The following is a 14,381-nucleotide window of genomic DNA, read 5'->3' on the forward strand; positions in this document are numbered from 1 at the left end:
AGTATAGTTTATATGAAGCATTTCCTACATAAAAATTGATAAATAAAGCACACCAACAAGTACTTATTAGAAAGATTTTAAATTTGTATTGCAATTTCCCACATTTTACAATGTTTTTTAAATTATATATACATAGATGCTGGTCATAAAATTAGAATATTATGAAAAAGTTTATTTATTTCAGTAATTCCATTCAAAAAGTGAAACTTGTATATTATACTCATTCATTACACACAGACTGATATATTTCAAGTGTTTATTTCTTTTAATTTGATGATTATAACTGACAACTAATGAAAACCACAAATTCAGTATCTCAGAAAATTAGAGTATTGTGAAAAGGTTCAATATTGAAGACACATGGTGCCACACTCTAATCAGTTAATTAACTCAAAACACCTCCAAAGGCTTTAAATGTCTCTCAGTCTGGTTCTGTAGGCTACACAATCATGGGGAAGACTGCTGACTTGACAGTTGTTACACAAGGAGGGCAAGACACAAAAAGTAATTGCTAAAGAGGCTGGCTGTTCACAAAGCTCTGTGTCCAAACACAGTAATAGAGTGGCAAAGGGAAGGAAAAGACGTGGTAGAAAAAAAGTGTACAAGCGAAAGGGATAACCACAACCTGGAGCCACCACACACAGACGTATATAAGACATAGGTTTCAGCGTTGCATTCCTTGTGTCAAGCCACTCTTGAACAAGAGACAGAGTCAGAAGCGCCTTGCTTCCAAAAAGGACTGGACTGCTGCTGAGTGGTCCACTGTTATGTTCTCTGATGAAACTAAATTTTGGGACTCAATTCCATCTACCAGGGAGTTTTAGAGCACTTTATGCTTCCTGCTGATGACCAACTTTATGGAGATGCAGACTTCATTTTCCAACAGGACTTGGCACCTGCACACATTGAAAAAGCTACCAGTACCTGGTTTAAGACCATGGTATCTCTGTTCTTAATTGGCCAGCAAACCTGTCTGGCCTTAACCCCATAGAATATCTATGGGGTATTGTGAAGAGTAAGATGCAATACGCCAGGCCCAACAATGCAGGAAAAACTGAAGGCCACTATCAGAACAACCTGGGCTCTCATAACACCTGAGCAGTGGCACTGATCGACTTCATGCTACTCCGCATTGCTGCAGTAATTCAGGCAAAAGGAGCCCAAACTAAAAATTAGGTGCTGTACATGCTTATACTTTTCTTGTTCATACTTTTCAGTTGGCCAGCACTTCTAAAAACCCTTGTTTTGTATTGGTCTTAAGTAATTTTCTAATTTTCTCAGATACTGAATTTGGGGTTTTCATTAGTTTTCAGTTATAATCATCAAATTAAAAGAAATAAACACTTGAAATATATGAGTCTGTGTGTTTCACTTTTTGAATGGAATTACTGAAATAATAAATCCACTTTTTCATGATATTCAAAATTTACGAAGAGCACCTCACAAAAAGTAAGGAAATTTGTGTTTGGTAGGTATTTTCATTGTTGTAACAATGCTTCTTGGCAATAAATTCTATACTGTTGCAAAGCCTGTTGATTTCCCTTTTAAATCATGCCACATTTGCAAGGAACATGCATATGTGAAATGAGCTGTAGAGCTGAGTATGTAGGTTGCACACATGAAAAATTTGCTAAATCCTCTCTGCCAATGCCAAACAGCTTATTTTGTGTGATGGTGTGGGGTGGCATCTCCCTCACTGGAAAACTGAGGCTTGTCATCATTGGAGGCAATCTCAATGCAGAGAGATATCGAGAAGAAATTCTGCAACCAGTGGCAATCCCGTATCTCCACAGTCTGGAACCAAACTCTATCCTCCAAGATGACAAAGCTCGCCCCCACAGAGCGCCCGCCTCAGAGACTACTTCCAGAATTTGAGAGTGGAGAGGATGGAATGATCTGCCAGCTCCTGACCTCAACCTCATTGAACACTTGTGGGCTCAGCTTGGGTGTGCTGTTCGTGCCAGAGTGACCAACACAACCATGTTGGCTGACTTGTGACAAATGCTGGCTGAAGAATGGGATGCCATCCCACAGCAGTGTGTAACCAGGCTGGTGACCAGCATGAGGAGGAGGTGTCAGGCTGTTGTGGCTGTGTATGGTTCCTCCATGCTAATGAGGCTCTTGTTTGTTAAATAAATAAATTGCTAAATTTTCAATATGTTGTTTCTTCAAACTTCAATGATCCAGTCCACCAAACACCCAATGAGTCAATGGCTGAATAAGCTGTTTGGCAATGGCAGAAAGGATTTGGCACATTTTTCATGGGCGCAACCAATAGCTGCTTATACCACAAATGCATGTTGCTTACAAATGTTGCACCATTTAAAAGGGAAATTAAAAGGCTTTCCAAAGGTATAAGATTTATTGCCAAGAAGTGTTGTTACAACAAAGAAATAATCTACCAAACACACTTACTTTTTGTGCTATGTTTATATATTTATATTAACAATACTTTCCAATCTGTTAGGATAATTCTGCAAGAGTCTGATTTCCAAGACCTACAAGATGTGATAGTAGTTATTTATATAAGACATTGATTGACATGCATTCACTGATTTCTGATATATGCTTCACAATACAAGTTCAGATTTTTAGATAATTTCAAAGGATTTTTGGAGATCCCAATTTTTTTTTTACCATAATCAAGGCTTACGTTCACCAGTCATCTATTAAAATCTGAAGACCTTTTCTGTATAAATCTAAACTAATTTCCAAGGAAAATTCTCCTTTGCTTTCACTTTCATATTCAATTAATATGTGCATATCAGAAAATATACAAGTAACCCCTGCCACTTTCTTCACTTACCCCTCCACCAACCTTCAGGCAGCCCAAAAGCTTAGCAATGCAAGCTGATGGAAATGGTTCCTTAAGTTAATCCCATAAGAAACCCTAGCTGCCAGATCCTGCCACATGGCACAGAGTGAAATTCAGTGTGAATTTCAGCTTTAACAGGACACTGGAAATGTTTTAGGTAATAAACATTAGAGAAAAATCTAAAGTAAAAAAAAGCAGGGGGAAATGCAAATGAAAATGTTTTGAAGTAGGAGATGGGCTACAAGAATTCCATCACTAAACTGGGCCCAACACCTGCCTGACACATATTTGAAAAATAACGTGAACTTCACGCAACTTCAGCTGTTGTGTTGAAGTATATTGTATTGTTCATATATGCATATGATTCTGAATATCTGAGATTCCATATAGATTCTGTCTTCATGGGGGATGAATTTATTAAGTTAGGGGACTAATATAATACTAATATAATAATAAAAGATAATGGAATTAAGAGCCATTTGCCTTACCTTAATTGGACTGGAAAACCCATATATAAAATGGAGATATGAGAGGTGAGGGGAGGGACAAGGGACAAGTATTGGCAAACTCTCTCTCCAGCTCAATAGGAGCTTTCGAGACACTGTTTTTGTGAATAAAAATGTATTTACAACTAAAGATGTGTCTGTGTATAATTTTCTTCATTCATCTTCTTCACATCACAGCTGAGAATAAGCTACAGGGTCTTGTCAGTTACAGAAAAATACAGCTTATAATATTCAGCTTACTGCATCACTGCGGTGTGGCATGGAGGAGATCAACCTGCGGCACTGCTTAGGTGTTATTGAAGCCCAGGTTGCTTTGATAGTGGCCTTCAGCTTGTCTGCATTGTTGGGTCTGGTGTCTTATCTTCCTCTTAACGATACCCCATAGATTCTCTATGGGGTTAAGGTCAGACGAGTTTGCTGGCCAATCAAGCACAGTGATACTTGCATTCATTCATTATCTGTAACTGCTTATTCAGTTCAGGATCAGAGCCTACCTGGAATCGCAAGGCAGGAATACACCCTGTAGGGGGCGCCAGTCCAGGAAACCCACGCGGACACAGTGATACTGTGGTTATTAAACCAAGTATTGGTACTTTTGGAAGTGCTGACAGATGCCAAGTCCTGCTGGTAAATGGAATCCGCATCTCCATAAAGCTTGCCAGCAGAGGGAATTTAAGTGCTTTTCCTGGTAGACAGCTGCGCTGACTTTGGACTTGATATAACACAGTGGACCGACACCAGTAGGCGACATGGTCTCAGCAAAACATCACTGATTGTGGGAACTTCACACTAGACTCAAGCAGCTTGGATTGTGCCCTTCTCCACTCTTCCTCCAGACTCTGGGACCTTGATTTCCAAATGAAATGCAAAATTTACTTTCATCTGCAAATAAGAGTTTGGACGAGCAACATTCCAGTTCTTTTTCTACTTGGCTCAGGTAAGACGCTTCTGACGTTGTCTCTGGGTCATGAGTAGACAGTCCTGGATATGTCTGTGTGTAGTGGCTCTTGAAGCACTTGTCAATCTTCCCCAATTTTTTGAATGGCCTTTTCTTGACAATTCTTTGAAGGCTGCGGTTATCCCCGCTGCTTGTGCACCTTTCTCTATCAAAATGTTTCCTTCCACTCAACTTTCCATTAATGTGCTTGGATACAGCAGTAAGGTGTCAGTGACTGGATCAGTGTACTGAACCAGAATAAGTGAACATTTTAAAGGCTTAGGAAGCTTTTGCAGGTGTTTTGGGTTGAATATTCTAATTTTCTGAGATAATGACTTTGGGGTTTTCATTGGTTGTAAGCCATAATCATTAATATTAAAAGAAGTAAACGCTTGAAATAGATCACTGTTTGTAATGAATCTATAAAATATTTATGTTTTACTTTTGAATTGCATTATTGAAATAAATAAACATTTTGATATTCTAATATTCTAATATTGTTGTATATTCTTACTGACAATGGCATTCTGGCAACTTGGCTCCTTTATAATTTTAATGAGAAAATAAGTTAAACAAATGAGTTCAATTCACCAAGAAAAACACCAAGAAAAAAAAAAAAATATATATATATATATAATGTGGGAAGATACATTTTCTGTACCATGTAATAACACTTTAATAAAACTCTGGCTGTGTTATAAAGTGTTTCGAATAAATCTTAGTCAAGGCTTGCTGTAACTACAGTGACCAGTCCTTGCAGGAAAGCTTGTCATATCCTCAAGAAATGCTTATAAGCAGTCCAGCTGGTCCACACTTAATTATAACTGTTTGGGTGTGCCTCTGTATTTGGCAAGTTTTAGCATAAAACTTACATCACCATTATGATTAATATATTACTGAATAATTCACACATAAAAAAATTACCTAAAAAAATGGGCCAGAGGTTTTCCTAATTTCAGTGTGAATGGACCCCAATGGAAATATAATCATTTCTGCTCAGTGTTTTTTCGATAACAGATCAAATATAAACATTTAGATGTTTTCTGGATCACTGCTGTTGGCCAAAACCCATAGTAGAGCTCCCAGCATTTCTCCCTCTGAGAGTGTTTCCCAACAACTCGTCCCGGAAGCATGTTTGTTTTCCTGCTCCCTGCCAAGGTCAGATTTTGGTCTTCTGGTAAAAGTTATGGAAAAGCATAATTTCCAAAGCTCATGTATTAATATAGAAACTTTCTTCTGAAGGGAATTAATGGGAAGTGTGTGCCTCATTTTCTACCGAAGGCTTTACTCTGGATGCCAGGATATTGCTATTGCTAATATAGAAATATTAGTCAGTAAGGTAGAGATGATGGATGATTAGTTCTGGATCACCAACACCACTTTAACTCATCTCAGGGCTATTACAGATGTGAGAGAATATTTGCAGGGACACATTGAAGAGTTTTTTTTCATAATGATGAAACACTTGATAATGTTTCTGTACCATCATATAATTGTTTTGCTCAATATTGCCAATGTTGTCCTGATAGGCCTAAGGTTGAGCTCATCCTGGTCTTTTTTTACTGACCACGGGAGCATCCAATTGTGGGGTTAACATTTTACATGTGGAAAAACTTGCTGGTATCCAACTGCCGGATTTGGTCCTGTATTGGTGTGCCATGCAACAAATAAACAATATTGAATGAGCCCTCAAAAGGACACAGTACAGGAAGGGAGCAAGTAAAAAAGCTGTTTTTAGAAAGATCCTGGGGCAAAAAGTTTTCTAAGACATCTAGGTTCTTGGCATTTAAGACCAAAAAGCACCCTTCAAACTTTAGTTCCACTGGTGATGCTCCAGAATAAAGCTCCACAGTCCTACAAGGATTACAATAAAAAAGGTGTAGGGATAAAATGCTTACATTAAAAACAGCCCACAGTGGTTGGGCGAGCTGTGCTCTATTAGGTGTGAAATAAATGATAACAATTTTTTAAAACAATCGTGTGGATTTTAAGCAATAATGTTTGTAATTTGTTCTAAAATGGTGTGAAACAGAGGAGCACTTTTCATATAACTCATTTTGTGCGTGGATACTTTGACGTCAACGATACTCATTTTCTAGAAACAAACAACAAAGTAAACCTATAAACACACGGGACTGGTCATAGTTACCGCGCATGCGCGATAGTGGGCAGGAATGTCCGGACTGTATACAAAAAGGCAGAGCTGTGGCGTTTCACTGGGAAAGGGGTCAGTTTCAGAGATGGACACTCGCAGTGTGCTCTTCTTGTTGCTGGTGTTTGTGGTGAAGGCAGAGGAAGGTGAGCGGCCGTGTTTAATGTGTCTGTGTGGTTTGTGTGGTCTTGACAGAAGTTGCAGATTTTAAGAGCTAAGGTTAAGGCTTGTATATGACTGTATGAGAGTTTAAATCTGCGCCTCTCCTGCTCGCTTTAGCGCAGTCGTGTAAAACTGCTTGTAACAATCAGAGACGTGACTATAACCATTGGAATGCATCTACTTTATCTCCTGGCAATTGAGCTCCTTGGCTTGACGCCGACTACAGGGCTTTGCTTGGGAACATTTCGACTGAGTCGGCATCAGAATGATATAAACACTGGCAGATTATCTCTGGTTGTGCGTTACTCTCTAATTATGTGACCTGCCTTGTTTCCAGAGCCTTTTCTGGGCCAAACAGAAGTCACATTTGACATCGCAGACATTTTGGATGAAGGTTTGTTTGCCTTAATGCATTTAGTCCCCTTTAACTCTATGGAATATTGGAATGGTATACCACAAAACAGGTTTACTCAGTTTAGTAATCTAAAGCCCAAAATCAAGCCTGTCCAGTGGGGAAAGTGCTGAAGTGCATTTCTACTGGATAATACTTAATTTTGGATTCAGTTGTCTGGAAAACTGAGAAATTTGGCTTTGTGGTCTATTCATCTGTAAGACATTTGGTTCCTCAGAGATAATGTGGGTCTTTCCTGTTTATTCCAATATAGCTGAATGTGTATTTAAAAGTGTAAGTTACATGGTTGGGCTGTAAGTTTTCTTCTAACTCAAAGTCACAAACATAACAGAACACTACAGAATTTTAATGTATACCATGACTTAAATAAAATGTATGCCTTTAGTTTAGGTTTAATAATAATTATTAGAATATTAGCAATCGGCATATACATTGCAGTGATGAAGAAGCAGATTGCACCCAGTGATTCCGGGGAGGCTCCAGACACAATGTGACCCTGAACTGGATAAACAGACAATGAATGATTGAAGTATTTACAGTATGTGTGATGGCATGTGTCTGTGATAATTTTTTAAATTATTGTTTCAGATATGGAAGCAGACAGGTACTTGCAAAAAGAAGTGATCCCTGATATTTCTGAAGGAATGGGACACTTTATGCCAATAGGTAATTCACAGAGGACCAGTAGCATCTGGCTCCTTCAATGGCATAGAAATATCCATGTAAGACCTTGTTAGGGTCTTCTGATTGTGCATTATAATTACTGGCATAATTTTAGTTAGCCTTTTGGGCTTTGCTTTGTCTTCAAGGTGTATATCCTCAATTTCACACTTCACAGAATGTCAATTGAAGCACTGAGTTTCTGCCCTATAATCTAATTTTAAAGCTTTCATTTTAATTCTGTGTGAGGGTGGACAAATATTTATGTTAAATATAATTTTTATGTTTTAACTGTTTTGTCTTTTTGCTTTGCTGTGTTCTTGGGACAGCACTTTGGTCTGCATTTGTTGTTTTTAAATGTGCTTTATAAAACAATTACACTCCTTTCACAGTTTTTCTTCTTCTCAGTCTCTCCTGGTCTGCCAGGCCCTCCTCTGTTTGGCCCTCGCTCCATACCACCTAAAAACATTCCTTTCCCTCTTGCCCAGCCAACGGCCATCAATGTCCAAGCTATCTGTCGCTATAGGCACCAGCGCCCTCGGTATCCTGAGGACCTACGTAAGACTTACTTTGATTATCTGGCTCGTCAGGCTAATGCTGTCAACCAGCTGGAGTCCTGGTTTTCTGTGTGTTGTAGTAAGGGCAATGAGGATGAGGGACTGCTTCTGTGCTGCACTGAGCAAGCGGTGAGAATGTGTGAGAATCTTCTCAATACACTATATATACTTACAGTAAATACAGAAACATGAATACAGTAAAAAAGCATTTATTTTCTAAAAATGAATGTGTTATGAAAAACCCATATAATACTGGACTACCACAAAGGAGAGATTTGGAAATTAATTGTTTGGGTTTTTGAGCAAATAAACTTACTGACTCTTTTTAATCTCATTTTCTCAGATGCCTGAAATGTGTACTCTAATTAGATAAAACATTAGGCAGCCTTGAGTGTTATCGTGTGTACATATGTACAAATGTATAATTCTCAACATATTTCTTGTTGTATTCCAGTGGAAGAAATCACTTTCAGCTTTCTGTGATGTGGAGTTCAGTATTAAGACCTCTCATTATTACTGTTGTAAAAAGAGAGGGCCAGCGAGATGGCAATGTTTTCAGAAGGCTGCTCCAGACCAGTTATATCAACCTTCTGGCAATGGGACATGGGCTGACATTCCATCCTTGACTGACTTCAACTTTAACCCCAAAACATGCCAGAATACAGGGTATATTTGACTCCTTTTAATAAGAAGTTTGCACTTAACTAGGTTGCCAAGAAGCAATGGAGTCTACCAGAATGGAGTGAATTGTGAGAAGCAAATTGCTGTAAACAGAAGCAACAGGCTTCCTTTGTAACTAACTAACTTTTAAAAATGAAAACCCAATTTCATTGAGAGTACGCTTGTAGTTTTTTAACATTAGGAGAGTTCCTCATGGACTTGGTATAGTGTTGGTATAGCTTATCTGAGCCTAGACTGACCCACTGCTTCAAAGAGTCCAGCACCATACCCAGTGGTGCACCATATGGCTAAGAAGCCCACATTCTTTGAAAGATTTAAATAGTTTCACTGTACTTTCCCACAGAAATCCAGATTTTTTTAATCTTCCTTTTTGATAAGACATGAGAGTAAAATAATTTTCTATGTTTGTTCACACACAGATCAATGCTTGCTCCCAGAAAACCGAGAAAAGAGACTAGAACACAGAGCAACATCTTTCCCCCTGGCCGCCCTAATTCTGACAACATTGGATCGATTTGTGCAAATCAAAACCAGCGACGCACATATATCTCCACATGTCTGATTCATAAAGACAACAGCTGGTGGAAGCATCAAGCTAAAGCTGTCAGTGACCTGGAAAAGAACTTCAGTCAGTGCTGTAAGGAAAAGAAAGCAAGACAGACCTGTGCTGAGAAAAAGGTGTGTGTTTAAAGCTCCTTTTACACATACACAGTAATCAGAAATGTTCCGGAGTTTATGCAGAGGAGCTGTATGTTTGTACGCAAACACCTGCAACATTCATCCCAGACCTAATCCCCCTTGTGCCTTGGTAAAGACTCCGGGTAAAGTCAGAGTCAGGGCATGTGAGAACAGTGTGGGAAAGTCTCTCCTGCACCCACGCCTAAACCACATGTTTAATTTCCTGCTGCAAAAGTGCACCTAATGCAGAAAATCTCCCATTGTACCACTCTAGAATATCTCCGGACCCGGTACTCTGGAGTTTATCTAGAAATTCTCTGAAGTTCATGTATTAGGTGACTCCTGTAGGAGTCTGAACAGACATATGAAAGGCATAATGATGTTTTCTTATTAACGAAAGATAGGCTATGATTTTTCTGCGTAAATTAACATACAAGGGTGAGATCCATCTAACATTTGCATGTCCTCTCTTTCTGTCTCTTGTAGTGGAAGATGATGCTGGATAAGTTCTGTTTAAATAAAAAAACTGACCTGAAGCAGTTCAGTTGTTGTAGAAAGCAAGAAGCAGAAGAGAAGTACGAATGCTTCGCTGATACTTCGCCAAATCCAAACTACATCTTCAACAATAACAGCGTGTCCATGTTACAATCATGTCCAGCTCTGGAAAAATTCTGTGAAAAGTACAAAATTGATTCCATGCTACAGAAAGAGTAAGATTGCCTTTTTTCTTCATATTGCTCCTTCTTTACTTGGATGAAAAGTGTGATATTTATAGTTTTTAAAATATATTGGTAGGCTTTTATTTTTGCGCCAAATGCTTATTAAGTAAAAATGTGCAGGAATTGTGTCATGGGGTTTACAGTATTTTGCAAATGTCAGAGACCACCATTCATTTATTTAATTTAAATAAATTATTCATCCAGTCTTTACTACTATTACAGCTTTCAATTGTTTTAGTAGGCTTATATATTAAGACAAATTCTAGATATGCATACCTGTGAGTATTCTAGCTGTACTATATCTTTGCTCCACTGCTCAGGAACAATATTGCTTTTAGCAAAACTAATATTTATAGATTAATAATAATGAAGTGTTACATGTAAGGTCTGTGTAATACTTATCAATTTGAAATTTGTGTTGAATTTCTCTAATCGAAAAGCAGAAAATTGAGCTAGAATCTTGCTTGAAGTTTGATTACCCTATAAAAAAAAGAAAAATGGGAAAACTTTTTTTTAAAGCTTTTTAGAATAGCCTTTTGCTATTCATGTTTCCGTTTCTTGGTTTTTCTCTTTTTTTGTGGGCTGTGTAATGAACAGTACCACTTATCCAAGCAGCGCTGAGCACAGAAGCCACCCAGAATATAGCATTTCATTGTATAGAATTCCAGAGACTTTCATGACTTTTCACAAAATTACCCATAAATTACTGAAATAATTCCTGGCTAGTTTAGATCGATCTCCTTTTAGTGTGTTATGACTGTAACATTTAGAAAGTCTTTAGTTAGTATTTACCCCAAATATTGTGAGTGTGAATTGTTGCCTTGTTTGACTACAAAAATGTGGAGTAGTATTTACTTAAACAAATGGGTGTACGATTTTCCACATAAGATTCAAGGTGTCAAGGTTTTAAGATTTGAGGCTTTATTGTCATTTTAAATATATACAGAGCACACAGTGAGACGAAAAAACATTCCTCCAGGACCATGTTTTGTCCATGGACCAGGACAAAACATGCGTGCAGACAGAAACACAAGTGCATCACAGTACAAGTGCACACAGACAGAAAAATAAAATGCAGACAAAATGTTCAATATTATCTGTAGAAGATTTGCACAGCAGTCTTCATGATAGCAGCCACAGAACAGTAATAGGGTACAGGAGGTAATGTGCAAATTATGCAATGTGCAACAACACCCAAGATATTTGTGCAAAGACAGTCCATGGTCACATTGTGAGATAATAGGTAAAATAACTGGTAAATGAAATATAGACACCATATTCAAGTAAAGGTTGCTCATAAATTAGATTGTTAGATTTATTAGTGATTTTTCAGTAAATGTTACTTTTCAAACTTTTGTTCAAGTATATTTAATCAATGTATTATCACATTAATCCATGGCTTTTAAAGTATATTCATTCATTCATTATCTGTAAGCGCTTATCCAATTCAGGGTCGCGGTGGGTCCAGAGCCTACCTGGAATCATTGGGCGCAAGGCAGGAATACACCCTGGAGGGGGCGCCAGTCCTGTATATATATATATATATATATATATATATATATATATATATATATATATATATATATATACACAGAATTTGACACTTATTTATTGTTTGTTTTTAGCACATAAATAGCTTTTTAAATCTCATAATCTCTTCTGCACAGTGCTGTATCTTATCCTGTAAAAAAAACCCTTTGAGATTCTGTTTTTGAACAGAAATGCATTTTTTTTTCAAGATTTATTAAGTTTATGAGATTATCCCTGTGAGGTAACCATCGCTGAGATATGCCCAGATTTATGTAAACAGATACATTTCTTAGATATACTTATGTACTTAGAAATGTAATATGTATGTTTACATAATATTTTAATACATAATAAATTATAAATCTTTTATCCTTCTAGGGTACATTTCGTTTTTACAGATATTATAAACAAAATGGGTCAGTGCTGCCCCAGAGTGGAAGAGAACCTTCCTGCCTGCATACAGAGACAGGTGTGTATTGGAGGAAAAATGTTGCTGGATCCAGATCTCTTTTCCTTCATTTTTAAAGTTGCTAATATAAGCTGTATATTTGTGGACAGCTATGTTTTACTTATGTAAAATAAACACACAGAATGGGTGTTCAGTAAATTCTCTTTATCGGCATAAACTACTAATGACTTTAAGAAATGACACTTTCTGAGTAAAAATTATTCATCCACACTCCAGCCTGGATTTAGCCCAAATTTGAAGGAAGATCTCAGTGATGATAGCCATACATGATCCTTTTTGTATTATTTATTTATATTTTTGGAGAGAGTATGTTTTTCTCAGGGAACTGAAAACCTAATTGCTAGATCAAACAAAAATGTATACAATTAAAGGAAGTTTACTTAGGGAAATATAAATATAAATGTGTGTGTGTGTGTGTGTGTGTCTCTTTGTGCATGGCTGGTGAGCATAAGAGAGTTTTATATTTGAGCATCTAGCCTTCACTTACTAATCGCTTATGGCCATGTTTTTTTTATTTGTTTGTTTTTATTTTTTAGCTGGATGTCATTGTGGATAAGAAGTGTCGTGTTGAGAACAGCTTTTGGAAATGTTGTAAGGTGAATCCCAAGAAACGCAACAGTTGTGCCGCCAAGAACGTGCTGCAATATTATTTTCAGTGATATTTGACTGGACACATTCAGATGGTTTATATTTCAAGTTGAGCCAGAATGTTTTTGTATCAATACCACTTAATTTTCAAATGGTGTTATTCGTGGATTATTTTAAATAATTATTATTTTGAATAGATGAGAACTGCATGGACGGTTCATGTGTAAACATTATATTTTCCTACAGAATAAATACACTAAGTAAGCATGGTAAATAAAAACAGTTAAACAATAGAAGTATTGTATTAGTTTTTTTTTTTACCTACATACCTGTTTGTTGTTGTTTCAGGTTATTTGGTAATACATTTCATACACAGTTTGTTATTTACATGTTTGATATATTAATTAGACTTACAAATAGGTTTTGTACAAATGTATAAATGTAATTCAAATTTCAATCATTCAAAATGGCAAGTGAGAAATTATTTATTCTTCACTGTATTTATTAGTTTCATTAAAGAAAAACTGCTGCAAATGCATATGCATTTCATGTTCATAGTACTGTATTAAGCATGTGAGTTTTGGTTTAGATGATTTAAAGGTGGTGATTTCAATGTTGCTTTTACATTTTTATTATTATTTTATGAAATTAAATGTTCATATTTCATACTATGTAGCAGTTACCACACAAAATATTGAAAGAATTTGAATTTTGAATTACAAATATAAATTACACCATTTTTTTAAACACCTAATATTCTCAATACAAATTGAGATTTGGTGGGGTATAAATTATTGAAACAATGGGTCAGTCTAAAGATGAAAAAATTAGATTTCTAGATTAGCAGTGTTATAAAACGTATAGGGCTAAAGAAATTGACCTAGCATCTTCTGTTAATTTTTGTGTGGATTAGAATTCATTAGATTAGATTTAATTAAACTTAATACAATCTCTTGACTTGGTGGGTTTTCCACAGAACAGGATTTCCAAGTTAGGCAAATAAATTATGAATATCTTGAGGACTGTCCCACTCTTCTTTTCCAGTTCAGCAGGCTGGACTTTGGGCTCATCTAGGTAAATTGAGAAGTCTGCTTTGTTAAAACCCACTCCCCCAGGATTTTTTTGTATGGCTGGGAATATAAGCCTCAAGCTAAAACTGTCCTATAAGAAAATAGAGCTGAGGGAGAATCTTATTGAAAGTCATCAGCTCTGGGCTTAACTTATGTAGCTAACTCAGAAATCCTTTGCTTTGTATATCACCCCACTGATTTGTCAACTATGTTTTTTTGTTGCCCGACACAAACAGTCATGGCATCAGAGTTGGCTGCTTTAAACTTCTCTGAGACACTGGAAAGGCATTCAGAATGTTAGGCTGCATATGACCACAGTTTCCCTGGTGACAGCTGGTATTAACATCCATTTTCTATGACTCAATGCTTCACAGTCTAGTTAAGGCCCAGTGTAAATATCGTCTGCATAGCTTTTGTTTCAAACCAAAAACATTTTATGGAATAT

At 36.9% G+C, this 14,381-nt stretch overlaps 1 protein-coding gene across 2 annotated transcripts; it reads left to right on the forward strand.

The window, feature by feature from the left end:
• Positions 1–6,423: 6,423 nt before the first annotated feature.
• ecm1b (extracellular matrix protein 1b) lies at positions 6,424–13,322 on the forward strand. Of its 2 annotated transcripts, XM_066683215.1 has the most exons (9): positions 6,424–6,556; positions 6,910–6,966; positions 7,573–7,650; positions 8,053–8,330; positions 8,656–8,867; positions 9,302–9,560; positions 10,047–10,270; positions 12,188–12,278; positions 12,815–13,320. In XM_066683215.1, the coding sequence occupies exons 1-9, from the start codon at positions 6,433–6,435 to the stop codon at positions 12,935–12,937; spliced, it is 1,446 nt and encodes a 481-aa protein (XP_066539312.1). In that variant the 5' UTR covers positions 6,424–6,432; the 3' UTR covers positions 12,938–13,320. The 2 variants fall into 2 exon arrangements, with proteins under 2 accessions (XP_066539312.1, XP_066539314.1); XM_066683217.1 differs by lacking the exon at positions 7,573–7,650 and having other exon boundaries at positions 12,815–13,322.
• Positions 13,323–14,381: the final 1,059 nt, after the last annotated feature.

Source organism: Hoplias malabaricus, chromosome 10, assembly GCF_029633855.1.
Source record: "Hoplias malabaricus isolate fHopMal1 chromosome 10, fHopMal1.hap1, whole genome shotgun sequence".
NCBI lineage: Eukaryota > Metazoa > Chordata > Actinopteri > Characiformes > Erythrinidae > Hoplias > Hoplias malabaricus.

What these genes read in the sequence shown, in the direction of transcription:
- ecm1b (XM_066683215.1), top strand. Translation starts at nt 6,433, where the DNA reads ATGTCCGGACTGTATACAAAAAGGCAGAGCTGTGGCGTTTCACTGGGA. An exon ending in TGTGGTGAAGGCAGAGGAAG is followed by an intron (nt 6,557 to 6,909) that starts GTGAGCGGCCGT and finishes CCTTGTTTCCAG; the next exon opens with AGCCTTTTCTGGGCCAAACA. An exon ending in GGGACACTTTATGCCAATAG is followed by an intron (nt 7,651 to 8,052) that starts GTAATTCACAGA and finishes TCTTCTTCTCAG; the next exon opens with TCTCTCCTGGTCTGCCAGGC.